Source organism: Hoplias malabaricus, chromosome X1, assembly GCF_029633855.1.
Source record: "Hoplias malabaricus isolate fHopMal1 chromosome X1, fHopMal1.hap1, whole genome shotgun sequence".
Taxonomy (NCBI): domain Eukaryota; kingdom Metazoa; phylum Chordata; class Actinopteri; order Characiformes; family Erythrinidae; genus Hoplias; species Hoplias malabaricus.
Window position 1 is genome coordinate 12,771,091 of NC_089818.1, and position 19,672 is coordinate 12,790,762.

The window sequence follows — 19,672 nt, forward strand, 5'->3', positions numbered from 1 at the left end:
TCAATATATCGGTCAGGCCCTAGTACAAATTGTTTATTAGTGCTTTTGTTTATTTGGAAACTGGCTTGAGCAGAAACAGGAGCAGAAAGCCAAGGAGATCCCACAGACCCAGCTCTACACCAAGAGTAAAAGACCATGTGTGTCCCAAAGTGCTAGGACAAGAAAAGGAGAGGACCAGGGAGAAGAAGAGGTGCAGGCAAGTTATTGGAGAGTGGAGTTTCCCTGGTTGGAGAGCTTCTTACTTTCTCATGCTCCTTAGAATGAAAAGCACTGAGCTGGCCAAGACTCCTCCTCAAGCTCTGCTTTATCCTCTGGACCTTCTTGTTTGTCCCAAGTTGGGAGAGGAGCTCGTCCGAGTTGGAGCGCCGCTGTGTTCTGGTGAGTTTTTTCTTGTTGGTTGGGTCTGAGATCACTTCTCCAATGTCTTTCAGATACGAAGCCCATCCACAGATGTCCGAGACAGGTCTTGGACCACGGCGTCCTCCTCGTCTCATTCGAGGAACACAGGAATTAGCCAGTGGGATTCCTGCTCTATTTTCATCATTTATGTGCTTCTGACAGGGTGGGATAAAATACATGGAGGGTGGGATAGTTTTTTTTTTTTGACACAATTTAGTAATTTTCACTAAATAAAAACTGCTTTGTCACAGAACAATCGCACACATCATTACAACTCTAATACTAGGGGGCAGTAATTTATCTCCCTTATGTCTCATTGTCTCAGGAATTTTAGGAGAATCACCATGTTGTCTCCTGAACCATTACAGAGAGCAATAACATTTTCCCCTGGGAGTTTATTGGGGGCACGTTCCCAAGTAAAATGTTGCTTTGCCCCACTAAAGTTACAGCGGTAAAAGTGAATGTTATTCTGGATCGCTATAGAACTACAGAACACCTTACGCATATTCACTACAGGCCCTTATATCCCATAACGCTGTGTCATTCCATAAGCTTGAAATAGCAAGTATTTTGAGTAAATCCACCCCATTTAAAAAAACAATTTTAAGGTGGAAGGGGAATTCTACCACTCTCCCCTTAACATTTCACATTGTAGATGCTGTATTGGTCCCAGTATGAATGGATGAGATGGGACAAAAGCCTAAGCTACAGCGACTTTCAGTATAATTAATAAACACGGTTCCTGTGGAAGAGATTCAATATAATGAATTTTATTTTCAGGACAAGAAACATGCTAACCAATTTTGATTATTGGGTGGCCTATGCCCTTAATATTAGTTAGGTACAGGCCTAAATTTGGTGTGGTAGTATCCAATAGCATTGCGTGATTTTGCTCTATAATATATTGTTGTGACCCCTGACTACAAAGGTTTTTTGGTGTGGTACGTAACATATTAGCTGTTGTAATGGATTTATCATTAATGCACTGCAGACATTACAGTAATAAAGCAAGACTCCGTATGGATTATAAGACTTACGTTTACAGAAGCACGTGCCTGCACTGTACTGGTTTCTCATTATGACCTGAAAAAAAAGTTGAACCCCCCCAACTGTCCTTGTATAATTTGCCCTGCTTATAATTATAAAATAATTTTAGTTAGCAACTGATTGTCAAATCTAATTTCAGTCTCAATTACATTTCAATATATTACAACAAGATTCATTCATTCATTCATTCATTCATTCATTGTCTGTAACCACTTTAGGGTCGCGGTGGATCCAGAGCCTACCTGGAATCACTGGGCACAAGGCGGGAACACACCCTGGAGGGGGCGCCAGTCCTTCGCAAGGCGACACACACTCACACATTCACTCACACACTCATACTTACAGACACTTTTGAGTAGCCAATCCACCTACAAACGTGTGTTTTTGGACCGTGAGATGAAACCGGAGCACCCAGAAACACACCAAGCTCCTCACAGTCACCTGGAGCAGGACTTGAACCCCCAACCCCAAATTCCTGGAGCTGTGTGACAACGACACTACATGTTGTGCCACTGTGCCACCAACAAGACATATTAATAATTAAAAATAACAAATGCACAAAATAAAATGTCCTTTTCTCATTTCACGTAAAAGTTACAAATAAACAATGATTCTGAAAAGAATTCATATTTTAAATAAAGTCCCTAATGACTTTTGTAGTTGCAGTTGACTTTATTGCTTTTCCATAACTAGCAATCTGATTGGCTCTTATTGCTGAAGGGCGGGAGTTTAACTGTTAACAGCAATTGGATTGGCTCTAATTGCTGGAGGGTGGGACTTTATCTATTACCAACAAGCTGATTGGCTCTTTATGCTGAAGGACGGTACTTTATCTGTAAACAGAATACATGTTCAGCATTATGAGAATTTCAACCGTTCCTTATTTTTAATGTTTCTTGGTTTACTTCACACAACACTTTAATCCTGAAAGTGTCCCAAAAGAGCTTTTATCACGTCCCTTTGGCACCAGGACAGCTGTGTCTGTAGCTCACTCTGTGTGTGTCGCTCATTCCAGTCACAGCATCCATATTGCACAGATCTGATATCACATTTGATATGCAGAAACACATGCAACTAGTCTGGTAATCTCCTGGAGCACTAAACATGAATCGTAATGTCTAGAAAAGTCACACCACTTAAAACACTCTGTTCAAAATTAAATAGCTCTTAATAGCTTATCAGTTACAGGTCCAGGTCCAGAAAGGACAACATCTGTAGACCTGGACCACGGTCAACCTATTCATGCCCCTTGTTCTAGAGACTCGTAACAATAAATGGCATGGGCGGTATAACGATAATACAGTATACTCGACTTGGTTCTCACAGGTATATGGCTTTATCCTCTAAATATGTGTGTTTTGAGCCTCAATTCACTGAAAAATCTCCTGTGGTATGTTAAACCATAAGTGCCTGTTAGTGCCAGTTGTGCTTCTAAACAGTATACACTGTCTTATTTCGCTTATTTTCTAACTATTCTGTTCCTTCAGTACCCGTCGCTGAAATTTGCTCTCCCTGAAACAGGTTTTTATCGTCAACATGTGTGTCAGTGTGCACTGTCAGGCTGTGTTTAGCTAAATTCACTCGACTTTGTGCTCACATATATAAGGCTCAGTGCAGCCTGGCAGAGCACTCCTCCGCATGGTAATACCGTATATCAAGATAATATTTTGAGACGGTATTACGGTATGGACAATGTGGATACCGCCCATCCCTATGCCATATATTAATAGTTTATTAACTAATTAACAGTCTAATAGTCTGTAATGCAAAAAAGTGTATGTGACAGAATGCTAAATACTGATTATATGTACATTAGCCCAAATGCTATGAAATTACTAAATGATAAAAAAAAATCATCCAACTGTTCCTTCTACACACCTCATATTCGTTCCTGGAATCAGTGGAGACCAGGCTGGTCTGGGATTGGCTGCCAGAACTGCTCTCCTCCAATAAATACCCAGAGTCGAAAGACTGGGTTGATGCTAGCTGTGAAGCTCTGCGTCTGAAAGAGTTTGCTCTCTGTGGAAAATCTGTAAGCCCCTCCAGACTCTGGCCCTGAGCCAGAGAGCAGAGAGATGAAGCCACGGATCTTGAGGGAAAGCAGAAGCTCTTCCGGTGGGTCCACAATCCAGGGCTTTGGGGCTTGGGACTCATCGGCCTCATTGGAGTATTAAGACCTTCGAAGGATCCCAGAGATCTGGCCCAGGTCGGAGACAGTTGGTTGGCGAGAGCAAACACTGTCGGATGAACTGGAGCATGAAAGTATTCCTCGTCTTCTACAGTCTCAAAAGCATCCAAGTGTATTGGAGAGAGGCCGTTAGATACTGAGCTCTCGTCTGAGTCCATCTCTGGTTCAGTCCCTGGTTTAGTCTTGTTGCTCAGGGGATTGGAGTTTTTCAATCTCTTCTCCAGGGATTCCTGGAGATCCCGTCCACTCTGAGCCATGCTTGACGCCAAGTCTCTTTGGCTATGATGTGTTGACTTGGATGTAGGAACAGAGAAAGTCCTCTTGAGCAACTCTCTCTCTTTAGGCACTTTTGGTTTCTTCCTGGGCTTTGCATCTTCATTTTGGACCTGCTGCTGTTTCTCCTTCTCCTTCTCACTGGATCGGATCTCAAAAAAACTGGACAGAGACTTGGCCATGGCCAACTTCAGCCTCAAATTGAGGTTATCGCTGCTTTTACTCTTCTTCTGGTTGAAAGCTTCCATCATGGGTGAACTCCTGAAGTTCAATAGATCACCATATCTGCTGCTCTGCTTGGGTGGCTTGCCGCTTGGCATGGATTTGGACCGCCCACCCTTCTCCATATTCTCCCAGGTCAAGGCGAAGGCTTTCTCAAAGATGTCGTTGTTGGTGTGGTCTCCATATTTCAATAAATGCTCCGTACTGTGAGACATATGAGCTCTATGGAGGGAAGAGTGGGCCCTGTTATGTTTGGGAGAACTGTGAAATATTACCTCCTTCCCTTCTTCTTCATCCAGTGCAGATACTTTGGTCTCTGGCTCATCTTTGTAGCCTGCGTTTGTGTCTCTTTTGGCCTTGCGGAAAGAGGGAATCCTGGAGAACATGGAGAATCTCGAACTTTTGCTTGTTGAGCTGCTCTTGGCTTCTTTGTCCTTTGTTGGGCTTTGGACATAGCAGTTACTTCCTGCATAAGACTGGATGCTGTCTTCTTCTACATCATTTATACTGATGGACTCCAGGTCTTGAGAGTTGGAAGTCACAAAATTCCCACTTTGAGCCCTCCCATTTGCTTCAGGAATGACTATGTTCTTATCTTCTGGTTGGTCAGTAACAAAACACACTTTTTTGACTGAGGAACCACTGCTGATCCCCTCAGTTTCGTGTTTACAAGAGATATAACCAATATCCGAATGGTAGGAGGTATCTACTGTTGAGCTGGAGGCATCAAAATGTTCAAATGATACTTTCTTCTGCTGTATTTCCAAACTTCTCTCTCTCCCTGCTAGAATTGGGCTCTCCTGAGAGTGATCCATCTCCATAATGGGCTCCAGATTGGTGACAGAAAGCATGCCAACACTAACATCTGTAAATGGATATATCTCAATTTTCGAGCTTGGTTCTGAACAGAGATTCCCTCTAATGTCAACCGTTCTGGACAAAGAATCACTGCCATGACCAGATTCTTCAGAGAAACCTGTGCTTAATATTCTCTCAGAGCTTCTTAATGCTTCAACACTGAATAGAAACATGTTTTCCTCTCTAAGAAGGTCTGGATATTCCTGTCTGCATTCAGAAATGACACTGGGACACTCTGAGACTTCAGATTCCCCAGATATCAGTGGATTTTGACAGTGTTGACCATCTGGATGTGCAGAATTGCCCTGCCTTGTGACGTATGCCTCCTTGAGCTGAAAAACGCCTGCTGTCTGATCTCCGTTTACTGCAGAGAAGTGCAGATGGTCCTCTTTCTCCACAAGGTAATCACTGATAGACTTCTGAGAAGAGTCTTCAGAGATTTTACCAGCTTCTAAATTGAGTGTGAAAGCAATATCCTGTTCTGTTATGGTTTCAGAGGACTGTGGGCAGGCTGAAGGTTGCTTTTCTAAACTCGTGAATGTGTTGTAACGTTCTTCTTCTAAAAATGAATGGCATGTTTCTAATCTGTTGTGTTTCTGCTCTGGTAAAATACACAGTATCTTAGGGGAAGGTGTCAGAGCATTTATGCTGTTGTTTGTACCTATTTGAACATCTCTGTCCACACAGTATATATTTTGGTGACCATGAATATGGTCAAAATGGCCTTGTTTTAACTCTGGACTGAGTACAGACTGTGTAATAGCCTTTAAGCTGTCGTTAATATCAAGGCCTGAATAGTAGCAGCCTTCTTCCAAAAATGATTGGCCACTGTTGTGTTCCTGCTGAAGTAAAGTGCTTGGTGCCTCAGTGGTAACAGTCTTAATGTTATTGTTATTGTCTGAACCATAATCCCAGATTGTTCTGAGACTTGCACCACAGTGTATTGGTGTTACAGCACTGTCAGACTGTGGTCGGACACAAAAACCAGAGCTTGCATCACCTGAAATGCTTACGCCTTGCTCAGATGTAAGTGATTTAGTGGATTCTTCATGCTGTGATTGTTTGGAGGACAGATTGCCTGGTGTATGACTCTGTTTTGGACACACTGTTATCTCTATTTTGGCCAGATCAGCTAAATCACAGTTTGTTTTTTGTGTACAGTTCGGGGGCAGTTCATCACAGAACTCAAAGCAAACATCCGTAGGACTAACTGGATCTGCAGACTCACATAGAACTGTCTCAAACATCCCTGGACATTGACTTACAGCATTTTTTTGGAAGCCAGCAAAGTTAAAAAGCCCACCCTCTTTAGGCTGCATCACATGAGAGTCGATGAAATCAGAGTTCTCTGAATAAATGACTGCTTGCTCTTTCTGTGAAATGACTGTGAATCCCTTCATGGATGCTGGAGTGGTTTCCCTAAAATTTTTTAAAGTGCTATCGTCTACAGTAGTGCTCAAACTGGAACTGAGTGGACCTACAGTGTCCGTGCTTTTAAATGTAATTGAACCTGGGCCTAAAATTACTTTCTTTTTTCTTTGACTTAAAGTTTGCTTGCTGTCCTTAGAATTAGGTGCTTCAGTGCAATCTAGATTGTTATGTTTGTGGTTGTTGTCCACTGCATCAGTTTCAGACAGAATCAAGCTCTGATCAGAGTCTGAAGGGTGTTCACTGATAGACAAATGAGATAAATGTGGTAAAACTGGCAAAACACAACTATTATCAATAGACAAACTTGAGGAACCTCCCTCCACTAAACAGTGAACAGTATTTCTACCAACACAGGATGCTTCTAACACGTTCTCCTCTTTATAAATGAGTCTATCACCTTCACAACCCCTGGAAAAGTGTTCCTCAAACTTTTTGAAAGATGTAAGACACTCAGGATGGGGAAGACAGTTGTCTGAAAGTTGTAGAAGCTCATAATTAATATTAGATTGCTGTTCTGGTTCAAGGTTGTCCTTATTTAATGCATGTGAAAAGCAGGAGTGAGTTTTATGCTGTGAACTGCCTTCAGACTTGACCCAAAATGTTTGATTTTGATCAAGTCGTTCAACCACTTCTGTATCTCTCAAATCAAGCTGTGGTGTTTGCAAATACATTTCACCATCTGAGTGTTTCAGTTTGTTTTTATCTCTCTCTGAATGGGTCACTTCTCCTGAATCTCCTTCTGGGTCAAGTTCATTATTGGGTACAATTTGTGATTCTGTGTTTAAAGGACAGTCATCTGACCAATCCCTCAGTGTGTTTATACATGCGTCTTCATAGTCAGGCTTTTGTAAATCAGTCGAGTGTTTAGGTGCAAAACAGGCTTTTTCAGGGTTAGATATAGGAGGAAGTCCAGCTTCCTCAGAAGAGATGGTAAAAGGTGAGAAATCGACAGCTTCATCTTGTCCTGGAATTTCTAAAATCATCCCTCTGCAAGCTTTTGTCAATGGCACAGTGTCTGATGTTTTATCTGACTCCTGATTGGGATGCTTCCCATCCGTTTTCCAACGAATATCATCAGAAGAATTATCTTCACCCAGAGAAACCATGTCTCTGAAGCCAGTCGAGAGTTTGGGAGAGTCCTGATGAGCTCCGAAGAAGGATCCTTTAGAATCAGGCTTTTGCAATTCAGTCAAATAATTTGTTGCCAACCAGGTTCTTTCAGGATTAGAGATATTAGGAAGTCTAGCTTCCTCAGATGCGTTTGTACCAGATGAACAATCTGCAGCTTCATTTTGACCTGGAAGATCTAAACTCATCCCACTACAGCCTCCTGCCAAAGCCATAGTGTCTTGTTCTTCATTTGCCTCCAGAATGATCTCGGATCTCCCATCAGAACATCCATGATGGCGCTCTCCACCAAGCAAACCCCTCTCTCTGAATCCAGCAGAGTTTTTGGGAAAGTCCAGATGAGCTCCACAGAAAGAGCCAGACTCAGAGCTGAGGGTCATCTGAAAACATTCATCATCTTCATTACTAAAGTCAGAAAGAGTGGAGCTGTTGCATGATGGAGCTTCTAAATACTCCTCTGTCGTGTCCTGAGACTCCTCTGCTGCTGACTCCGTCCTTTCCTGAAGCTTTGAACTCTGTCCATCCTCAGAACTGTCAGCTTTATCAGCTTCAATGGAAGGAGCCTAACGAGAGAAAGAGAACATGTTTTAATCATTCATTCCAGTAAGAGAAGTGTTATCACTGCTTAACATGATCTTGCATACCACCATCTTAAATCTACGGTGTATCTAATATTTCTCAATAAATCTCATTCCATCTAACCTCATTTTCACAGCTCAGTGCATGTGAGCATTAATGTGTGAATCTTTAGTCCACTAACCCACACACTGTGAAACAAGAACATCCAGTCCGTTTTCTGCGGACAGCCATGTTTTCTGAAACATGGGATAAAACGAGTCGTTCTGATTCTGTTCCGCTTCTGACGTCAAGTGCAGAGACTTCAGAAGTGTCCCACCCCCTCATCTGAGTCTGTCCACAGCACTGGACCAACGTTTATGTGAGAGCGCAAAAAACAAGGTTAAACATATTGAAACAGACAATGGACACACAGAAATAGGAGCACGGAGTAAAAACTGAGAAAATGAGAGCAAAGTGACTGACTTTACATCTACAAGTTGGGAGTGTATAACAGAGTGGACAGTGCGTGGACACAGGATTTAAAAACTCCAGCAGCTCTGCTATGTCTGATCCACTCATACTAGAGCAACAAAAGGGTGCAGCCCACGGTATTCATTTACTATTCCTCCTCCACAGAAAGTTAACAAGGACTTGCACCTCTTTTACTCTCAAGTCCAATTTGAGATGTCAGTCAGGGACAGTAAGAGACCACTGTCCGAGTTGGCTTCATTACACACACACCCACTCATACACTCTGTGCATTATACTTCAGATACAGTGTACTACAGTATCATGCAGTAAACCACTGATTAGAGAAAATAAATGAATGAATGATTGTATATTGGAGTGTTTCTATTCTACAGCTGGAGCTTTCAAATTAAAACTAATAAACATCAAAGATGGTGATACAAGGCGACATGTTTGATCCCAGCAGAATGGATGGTAATCACAAAGCTATGTCTTAAAGTCTGTAATCCTCACACCTGGAGGGAACACAGGTACTGGTTCTGGAGTTCAGTTACATAACATTTAGTGCAGAATCTGAAACACCTCAACTTTGAATCATTCAATAATTCCACTACACCGCCCTCCAGACGTCCAAACATGAATGAACATGAACACACACACACACACACACACACTGGTGTGTATTCTTGCCTTCATGGGGTGTTTCCAAGTTTTTCTCTGTGAGGGAGTGAGTGTAAACATTTCTGAGCTCCACCCTAACGTAACCTTAAGGAGCTCATGCCATGAAACCACATACAACTAACTCTTCAGTCCATGTTTTAACATGTAAAGTGCAGAGGAGGTTTATATGGGCATAAAGCCCCCCAACAGTGTACAGATAATTTCACTAAATTTAAGCAGATATATGACATTGTGTCCTCACGGCAATGTTCCAGCATCTGTTTCCAGCAGAGAGGTGTACAGTAAGCTATGTAACTGACTAAATATGACCTAAACATATCTGAAACTGTTCTGAAAACACATGTACACCGTTCTACCTCCACACAGGTTCACACTTGCACAACAGGCCTACGACTGTTACTCACATGCCACAAGACAGAGGCGTAGCCCTTCATTAAAACACAGACACGAGCCAAAATCCAATCCAAAGCTACACCCACATCCACCCAAAGCCAAGCTGCCAAAAGTCTCCTGAACGACAAGCGAGAACACAGTTCCTTCAACCATCCTCCTTTCACTCCATCAGGTTCCATTATCTCCTTTTACTTCAGTGCTCAATGGTTTTTCCTCCTCTTTCCAGGTCCGTGACCTCCATCAAATCCATGGATGAGGGGTGTCCTGTGTTAGTTTCCCAAAAATTGTGGTTTCTTCTGCAAAAAAGTGAGTGTTTGGGACCACCTCAAACTAACTTTTGAAAGATAAAAGAGCATTTTTTAAAAACCAAGGAAGTCTCAAACTGAAGTACTGGTCTCCAGAGAAGGCTGCCAAACCCTCTGCATGTCCTCCAGTCCATTTTAAAAGCAGAGGGACACACTCAAACCCAAGTAGTGTGTGTCTCTGCCTCTAATCCAGCCTCGTCAACAAAATGACACCAGACACTAAGAAGCTGGATTAAAGAGAGGAGGCATCAAACAAGGTAGAGTCAAGCAAGCTGCTGAAGAACATCCGGCACCTCTAGCTTCAGTGCAGTGTCCAAATATGTACGCAACCTAAAGGGGCACACTGGAGCAGCTGCACATGAGGCTGAGGTCATTATGACCAATCCCAAGAGTCCACCAGAGGGGTATAAAGCCCACCAGTCTGGACTGAGGAGCAGTGAAACTGACCAGTGTTCATTTTGGCAGCTGATTTCAATCTTTTGACTAAAATGTGTATTCATATTAGTTTTATTTTAGTCATTAAGTTATTGTTAGTTCAATGAAAAAATGTTTAGTCCGGTTTTAGTCCCTAAATTTAATCCATTTAAAGGAACACTAAGTCAAATTTGGGTTTTTACCCTGGGACCTTTCCTAGTGTACTTCATGTTTAGAGACCTGTACTGAAATCAGTGGAGAGAGGGAGGGAGAGATTGTATATTTTCCTACCCTCCTCCACAAGTTACGCAGTGTAGATTCTGCAGTGCTGAGCATGGAGTAGCAATGACAGAGGCTTCATTCTCCCTGTTACAGCTCAGTGAAGCATCACAATGATGTGGAAGGTGTAACTTTGAGGTAAAAATATTACATAGTGTTCCTTTATGTGTCAAGAATGTGCCTTGTGGTTTTACTATTTTCAAGGTATTATTTCTTGATAAACAGTGCATGATATTTTGTCTTATTTCTCATATACAAACAATTATTTTTATTTAGTTCTGATCTTTTATTTGTTGTGAAAAATAAGTCATCAACATATTTTTTTCTAATTGATCACTATTAATTGGGGGTGCAACTGGTGTTGGTGTTACATGTCTCCAGAGAGCGTACGGGACAGTGCTGATGGACTTTATGACCATCTTGCCAACACCTGCCACTGGGTATGAAGAACTTCAGATCATGTGCAGCTGCTCCAGGGCATTTCCTGGAGTGTGGTGATCTGTGATGGTAAACAAGGTCCTAAAGCACAGCAGGTGAAAAAGACGAATGGGAGTAAACTAGGTGGATGAAGGTGTGAGACATAATCTGTTGGACAGTGTCCAGTAAAGTCCAGGAATAAACCCTGCTCTCATTGGCAGTGCACATGACGTCCACCACTGACCTCTCGCACTCAGAGACTCCATTCAGAAAAACACACATACCTTTGTCCTGCATTAATCACAGCCAGGATATTTACAGTCAGCATTACAAAGACTCTAATGAGCTTTACTACTTACACCAATGTCAGAGAGAGAGAGAAAAAGAGAGAGGACAGTGTCACACATTCACACAATTACTCACACCTGTGGACAGTGTCACACACTCACACAATCACTCACACCTGTGGACAGTGTCACACATTCACACAATCACTCACACCTGTGGACAGTGTCACACACTCACACAATCACTCACACCTGTGGACAGTGTCACACACTCACACAATCACTCACACCTGTGGACAGTGTCACACACTCACACAATCACTCACACCTGTGGACAGTGTCACACATTCACCCAGACACACACACACACACACACATCCGTAGACAGTGCCACATACTCACACCTGTGGACACACAGTCTCTCACACCCATGGACAGTGCCATACACTCACCCAGTCACTCACACCCATGGACAGTGCCACACACTCACCCAGTCACTCATACTCACACCTGGGGACAGTGTCACACACACAGTCACTCACACCCATGGACAGTGCCACACACTCACTCAGTCACTCACACCTGAGGACAATGTCACTCACACACACAAAGTCACTCACACCTGTGGACCCTGTCACACACTCACACAGTCAGTCACATACACACTCACACCTGTGGACGGTGTCACCCACTCACCCAGACACACACACACACACACACACACACACATCCGTAGACAGTGCCACACACTCAAACCTATGGACACACAGTCTCTCACACACGTGGACAGTGTCACACCCAGTCACTCACACCCATGGACAGTGCCACACACTCACCCAGTCATTCACACTCACACCTGTGGAAAGTGTCACACACTCACACACACGTGGACAGTGTCACACACTCACACAGTCACTCACACATGTGGACAGTGTCACACAATCACTCACACCTGTGGACAGTGTCACACACTCACAAAATCACTCACACCTGTGGACAGTTTCACACATTCACACAATCACTCACACCTGTAGACAGTGTCACACACTCACACAATCACTCACACCTGTGGACAGTGTCACACACTCACCCAGTCACTCATACTCACACCTGTACTCACACACACATCCGTAGACAGTGCCACACACTCACACCTATGGGCACACAGTCTCTCACACGCGTGGACAGTGTCACACCCAGTCACTCACACCCATGGACAGTGCCACACACTCACCCAGTCACTCACACCCATGGACAGTGCCACACACTCACCCAGTCACTCACACCCATGGACAGTGCCACACACTCACCCAGTCACTCATACTCACACCTGTGGACAGTGTCACGCACAGTCACTCACACCTGTGGACAGTGTCTCACACACACACACACACACACACACACACACACAGTCACTCACACCTGTGGACAGTGTCTCACACACACACACACACACACACACACACACAGTCACTCACACCTGTGGACGGTGTCACCCACTTGTTTGGTCAGTAAGAGGAAATTGGAGCACCAGGCGCAAACCCACACAGACACAGGGAAAACTCACCACACTCCTCACAGACAGTGACCGGAGTAGAGGGTCCCACCCAGGACCTCGAGACCCTGCAGCACCCCCTGCAGCTGTGTGTCAGGGACTCCACCAGCACTACTTTCACTTTAAAAACACTCTTATTTCAGACCTGTTCTGGAGTCTGTTCATTTCTCTGGAGTAAAGATCTAGGCAGGTTTAAGCAAGCCCAGATAAACAAGGACAGAGGATTAAACTGAGAATAATCCTGAGAAACGTTCTGTCAAATACCAACAGTTGCACAATCAGAACTTCCCCAAGCAGAGATTCAGACACTTCTCTGTCATAAAAACATGATGGACTCATACCTCACCCTATCCTAAACACATTACATGGACCTTACTCTATCACTAATGTACTATATGGAGCCACATCATTTACTAATCTATTTAATGTGCAATATTTAATGCTATACCTCATTACCTGTAAATGCTGTAACAGAATAGTACCTGTGCAGTACCAACACAATTTATGTGCAATATTCATGCTGTGAACTTGTTTATTGTACAGTATTTTTATTTACTTTTTTTTTATTCTATTTCTCTGCTAATAGATGTTTACATATTTATGTCTACAGCATATTTTATATATTGTATTTGTATAATGTGCACCATTGCCTACTTATTGCCCTATATTTGCTTATTTTTATACTCTGCTGCTGTAACAATGCAAATTCCCCCCTGTGGGATAATAAAAGACTAACTTATAGTAAATACTTTTCATCTCCTGTTCCTTTAAATTATAATGAGCCGCTCGCTTTTCACCCAACCCAAGCACACAGCAGTGAGGAGCGAGGAGCAGAAGCTCTGGTTTTTAGCCATTTTTGCTTAGTGCTTTCTTCTCCGTTCCCATTTTTTTCTGTTTTTACTCAGTGCACTTATTTTTCTACACACATTGTGTCTGTTTTGCTGTTTTGTTTAATTTCGTCTTCGTGTGCTCACATAAACACAGGTCCAGTGCTGTGATTGGACAGAGTCTGACGAGGGTGAGGCAATTCTAAAGGCAGTGTTTAGTTCTGAGTTGAAGAGTCTCCCTCTGTTCTCTAAAGCCTGGTCTTGTACATACAGTAAGGACCCCTGGAGTAAACAGTGAGCGAGTTACACTGGCTGTTAGAGAGGACGCTGACCAAAGTAAATGCTGACTGCAGGGCGACAGGGCGAGAAAATGCCAGTGACCTGGAGTCATCATCTGCTCCAGTCTCCACTGTTTACATCCACAACTTTCAGACTCTCACAGTACAACAGGTCTAATATTAAAAACACACACACACACACACTCATTACAGTGATTTATTACAGTGTGAAAGATCCAGTCCTGCTTTCAGGGAGGAGCAGCCCAAACTCCCAAATCTACTACACAGTTGTTATTAGAGGGTGAGAGACAGAGAGTAAGAGAGAAAGAAGAACAATAAGAGAAAGAAAGAAAGATTGTAAGGGAGAGAGGGAAGGAATGAGCCAGGGAGAATAGAGAGATGAGGAAGAGAAAGAAAGGGAGAAGAGAGTGAACACAGTGTGAGAAAGCAGAGAGAAGGAGAGAGAGCAGAAAAGAATGGGGGATGTAATAGGGAGTAGGTAGATAGAGTGTGAGAGAGAGAGAGCGAGAGAGATAATTAGGCCCAGTGCTGCTCTGTATGATGTCAGTGTGTTTTGATTGCCCACATCTACATCACTCCCTCACTCCCCCCAGGGACAACACCAGCTCCCCCATCCACTCCCCCTACCCCGCACTCTCTCTCTCTCTCTCTCTCTCTCTCTCTCATTAACACTCTCACTCACACACACACACACTGATGAAGGTCCAGCACAGATGTGAAGTTAAGCTTGTGTGGAAGTACAGGTCAAAGAGGAGTTACAGGTCACAGAAAATTTTGTCTATTTTACTACTGACCAAATATTTCTGAAGTTAGGGTTTGTAAGTTTTTAAAACTCCTCTGAACAGACTTCTGTGAGAAAACCAGAGACGTGGTGAGTGGAAAACAATGGGGCTCCAATGGGGCAGAGCCTAAAATCTCACTACAGAACAGTGTTCAACTTATTCTGACTGTATGACATCACCTCAGTGAGGATGATCTAATACAGAGCAGGAACACACACACAAATCACCCAAGGCCATTCTCAGCTCAGATTCATGACAGCGCAGTATCAAACTCTTTATTCTTAATTATTTCTACATTGCTAATATGGGAATATGGGACAGAATAGACTCCATAGAGTTGGTCTCCCACATGAGGTTGAGATTCTCTGACACTAGGTCAGAATAAGGGCTATTTCATAACAAAGTAGAATCAGTGCAGGCTCCCTAGTGCCCATCACACCCAATGGAAATGCACAGGTAGAGTTAGGTTATCTCCTGGTGTGACTCTGCTGACAGAGGAGTCCTGGTGCTAGCACATTCACTCTGCGAAGAGTGGAATAAATCAGAGCAAAATCTGAGCATCTCTGTGTGATCCACGTTGGCTATCATTGTTGAAAAGAACAAGGCTTGCTCTCCTCTTGGAAGCACTGTGTTACTTTTGGAGAAAGCATGAGAGCTTATTCAGAGCAGAGTGTGGAGATGTCAGCATTAAGCCCTGTTGTGTTTAATCAGAGGAATGATAAACACAGTCCATACACTCTCAGAGATAAAGGTACTCTATTGGAACATTATTGTCTTTAAAAGTACAAACAATTTAATGTACCTTTGTAAGCTACAGCAGTGTTGTTAAAGTCCAGTTGTTTTCCCTAAATGTTCATTACATACAGGAGACAGCGATATCTGTAATCTTTCTTTACAGTACTTTGTAAAATAAAAAAAACATAATACCTAGAGGTAAAATTGGGTATATGAAATTAACAGAACTTAATCTACAATTATTATAATTCACAAATATGTTAACTAATTAAAGGTACAGTATATGTTCCCTTGAGGGCACCCCCACAGTGACCGTTTCGGTTCATATATTCTGTTTCTAACACAATGAACATCAAGGAACATTTTAATTGCTCAACTGCAGTCATTACAAAATAAACACACGCTCACAAAATACCAGACACACACCAACATCATAGAGGACAGGAGATGAGATTTGATAACGTGTGACATCATCCAAAACAAATGAGGTCATCTTAGACCACAGAGAGACTGCTGGAAAACACGAGCAGAAAACTATATACATCCCAACAGCCCACATTCCTCACCGGTCACTCTGACACAACCCTGGAGTTGTGGGGTTGTCCTGTCATGGACTTCAGAATATTCCACAAAGTCGGATAAGGATTTTCCTTTGAGTCAAGAACATTGAACACCTCCCACACTCATCACACACACACTGACCCACACACTCTACACGGAGTGTGTCAGAGCCGAGTATGGTCGCGGTCACACGACCAGGATCCAGAACACACTGATGTACTCTGACTTGACTTTGACTCAGTGTGTCCCAGTCTCTGCCTTGTCCTAGATTTGACTCTGACTGAAATGGCAGTTTTACACTGCATGGCATCGGATCGGCACAACCCCCACATCTCCCCCGTAACATACCCAGTGTAGTCTCAAAACAACATCTCAAAACAACAGGAACAGTTGGCTTTGAAAACCACAACAAACTGCGGTGGTAACATTGAGCTGGATATCTGCACTGAGAGAGCAGATTAAAAAAAAAGAACCTGGTTCTAAGTAGAGGTGGGCGGATCAATCCAAATATCGATAATATCGATATCAACACTGGTATTGGTATTGATCAATACTCAATTTTCTCTCCTGCTGCTCTCCCACTAAAGTCCATGTGTGACTCAGCGCAGAGCAGCATGCGCATCCCCCCGCCTTTTGTTATTGCTCCGTGACGTTCCAAAGAGTCCCCCACACCCACCCCCGAACCGTGCTGCACCGGCACGTGGTGAAGACTAGCAGTTTACTTGGTATCGGATCGATACCAAAATTCCCGGTATCGCCCACCTCTAGTTCCAGGACCACATTTGTCTAATGCTGAATCAACAGGGCCGAGCCAAATCAACCATGCAGTGGAAAAGCACCAAATCTGTCAAAGACTCTACCTTGACTCCGATTCAATGTGTCCTGGACTCTGTCTGCACTTGGACTCGATATGTCCTTGATTTGTTCTTGACTGTGACACAATGTGTCCATGTCTCATGATCTGAACTAATTCTGAACTAATCACTAAGAACCTCACTGATGATTATGAGGCTGAACACCATCAGATCCTCACAGCTATGTTGAAATATCTACTGTAAATCCTTTTTCAGAAGAAAATCTCCTTTACCAATGAGCTCCTTCAGACTTTTCGTCACAGTCTGGAGTAGGTTGATCAGTTTCAGGGTGTCATGGATCACCTGGTTCTAGAGCACACAAAAAAAACAGAATACTAAAAACACTGTGTGGCTGAATGTGGATGAACTGCATTTTTAGGATTTTATAGTGTCAGCTACAGGCTCTGTGAAAAGTGTGTGAAAAGGAACACAGCTTTAACGTCTTCTGGGTAACATTCACTCTCTCAGTTCAGCCTGTATTGAACATTCACAGAGTTCATAAAATAGCTTATCTCTCTCTGCACAGCTTGTGTTGGTTGTCCTCTAGTCTTCTAATCAGTGGACACAGGACGGTTGGTGACACCAAATGCTTTAAAAACTCCAGCAACACTGCTGTGTCTGATCCATTCATACCAACACAACACACACTAACACACCACTGCCAGGTCACTGTCACTGCAGTGCTGTGAATGATCCACCACCCAAATCATACCTGCCCTGTGGTGGTCCTGACCCTTTAAGAACAAAGGAAAAGGGGTGGGGGGGTAACAACATATGCAGAGCAACAGACGAATTAAAACATAGAGAAGGTGATTGCTTTTCCTTTTTTGGTCATGTTTCTAACCAATGGGGCTCAACTGAGTTTCACACGGAGCAAAACACACACTAAATGTTTTTTAATACACACGTGTACACACCAGCTTTTAAAGACAGCGAGTGTAACACGTGTGTGAGCAGGTCCAGTGTGTGTCTGTGTTTGTGAGGGTCGAACTGTCCTCCTACTCTTAATAATTCCTCGCGGAGTGTGTTTACATTCCAGCAGTGATGTTATCACCCTCACACACTCCATCTCACTCCTCCCCCTCCTCTCAGGAGACAGTCCCTTTACTCCAGTCACACACACACATTTCTCAGGAACAGATCAGCTGAGACATGTTGGGGTCTTCTGCAGATTTACGCTGGAGAGAAAAGGTTTCTGCAGTTCATCAGCAATAACATTTTAGAACAATATTTGTTTATGAGCTTTTCTGATACTGAGGTGTTCACAGGGGGCTCTATGAGGGTCACAGACAAGTCACCAGCCTTAATAGAGAATATGGATGGGCTGTATCTACATTTTTCAAAATATTAATATGGTATATGTATTACCACAGGGTGTGGGTGGGGATGAGTCTGCACTGTCGGGCTGCATGAGCCTCATATCTGTGAGCACAAACTCAAGTGAAGTGTTTTCAGCGCTGTGCAGTTCAGGGTGTTGATGATAAAAATGTATTTCTGATAGAGCAAATTTCAACACCTGGTTCTTGAGGAACAGAAAATGTAAAAAGCAAAATAAGATGGTTCTACACTGTTTAAAGCACAGCTGGCCAGCTAACAGGCACTTGTGGTTTAGCACACCACAGCAGGTGATTTTCCAGTGAACTGAGACTCAAATCATCCATATTTAGAGATAGAGCCTCATACCCATGAGTGAAGTGAAGTCAAGTGAAAGGTCTTCTGAGAATGTTCTGTTTTCAGCTTCATTCCTCTCTTTTAACCCAACCTCAGCACTAAACTCATAACTTTAGTGGACAGCTGAGAGTGTGACATCATCCGTCAGTGAGCTCCCACATAATTACTCAGACACGGAACAGATATTTGACACTCCACACATCATAATTTTGAATTACCCTGCCTCACATTGAGATACTGTCCACATTTTTAAATATAGGTATATAGTTTACCACCCAACCCTAATAGAGAATATTCATTAATGTGGCAGATGGGGCTGTGGCACTGCAGGTGGTCTCTGCGTCCTCAGGCATCCTCTCCATAATGAGGAGTGTTGTGGGTTATCCCTTAGCCCTTTTCCACCCAATGAACTGTTGTTCTTGAACCTGTTCTGTTTAGGATACTTGAACTTCATTGCTTTCCAGTGACAGTGGGATAGTTTCCACCTGTTTTAATGGGACTCAGGACAGAGTCATGGTTTATCCACTGTTTACAGCGCGGTCAGATCAGAGTGAGATATGATACACATATGGAAATGATGCAGAGTTCTGTCTGTTACAGTTGGAGTATTTCAGACTGTGATTCCAGAGCCATCTGCTGAGCTCCAGAACAGTGAGAACAGCGGAGAACAGTCACCTAAATGTGACAGCACCTCAAGTCGTGCTTAACACAGCCCCAGAAACTCACACATGCAGCATTTTCCTGTTTTTATTTCATTTTTCTAACCCTGGTCTAAGGTATGAAGAGCTTTGATGTAATTCATAAAACAACCACATCCCTGTCCTTGTCTGAAAGGCTAAACACAATCTCGTACAGACTTCTGTGTCTGTTTAATCCACTCTCTCATCAGTATCTCATAAACAATGGCCAGGTAAAAAAAAAATACTCCATCCTGAATCTGAAGTGTAACACTTCTGCCCTGACGTCTATTAGACTTTCTGTCATGCTTTAATCCAGGAGGGGGTTAAACACTTTGTTTTAGAGAGGGTGGGACTTCAACT

The 19,672-nt window shown here is 43.1% G+C and overlaps 1 protein-coding gene across 3 annotated transcripts in view; it reads right to left on the reverse strand.

Annotated features, from left to right (window-relative positions):
• Nucleotides 1–19,672, reverse strand: part of LOC136675347 (rho guanine nucleotide exchange factor 4-like) — a 75,110-nt gene that overhangs the window by 34,976 nt on the left and 20,462 nt on the right. For 2 of the 3 annotated variants that reach the window (XM_066651834.1, XM_066651833.1), the window contains exons 3-4: nucleotides 3,325–8,109; nucleotides 243–554 (exon numbers count right to left, since the gene is read on the reverse strand). In XM_066651834.1, coding sequence (XP_066507931.1) covers nucleotides 243–554; nucleotides 3,325–8,109 — 5,097 coding nt within the window. Of the gene's footprint in view, nucleotides 1–242; nucleotides 555–3,324; nucleotides 8,110–19,672 lie in introns of those variants that run through there. The other variant, XM_066651835.1, reaches the window with a different exon arrangement.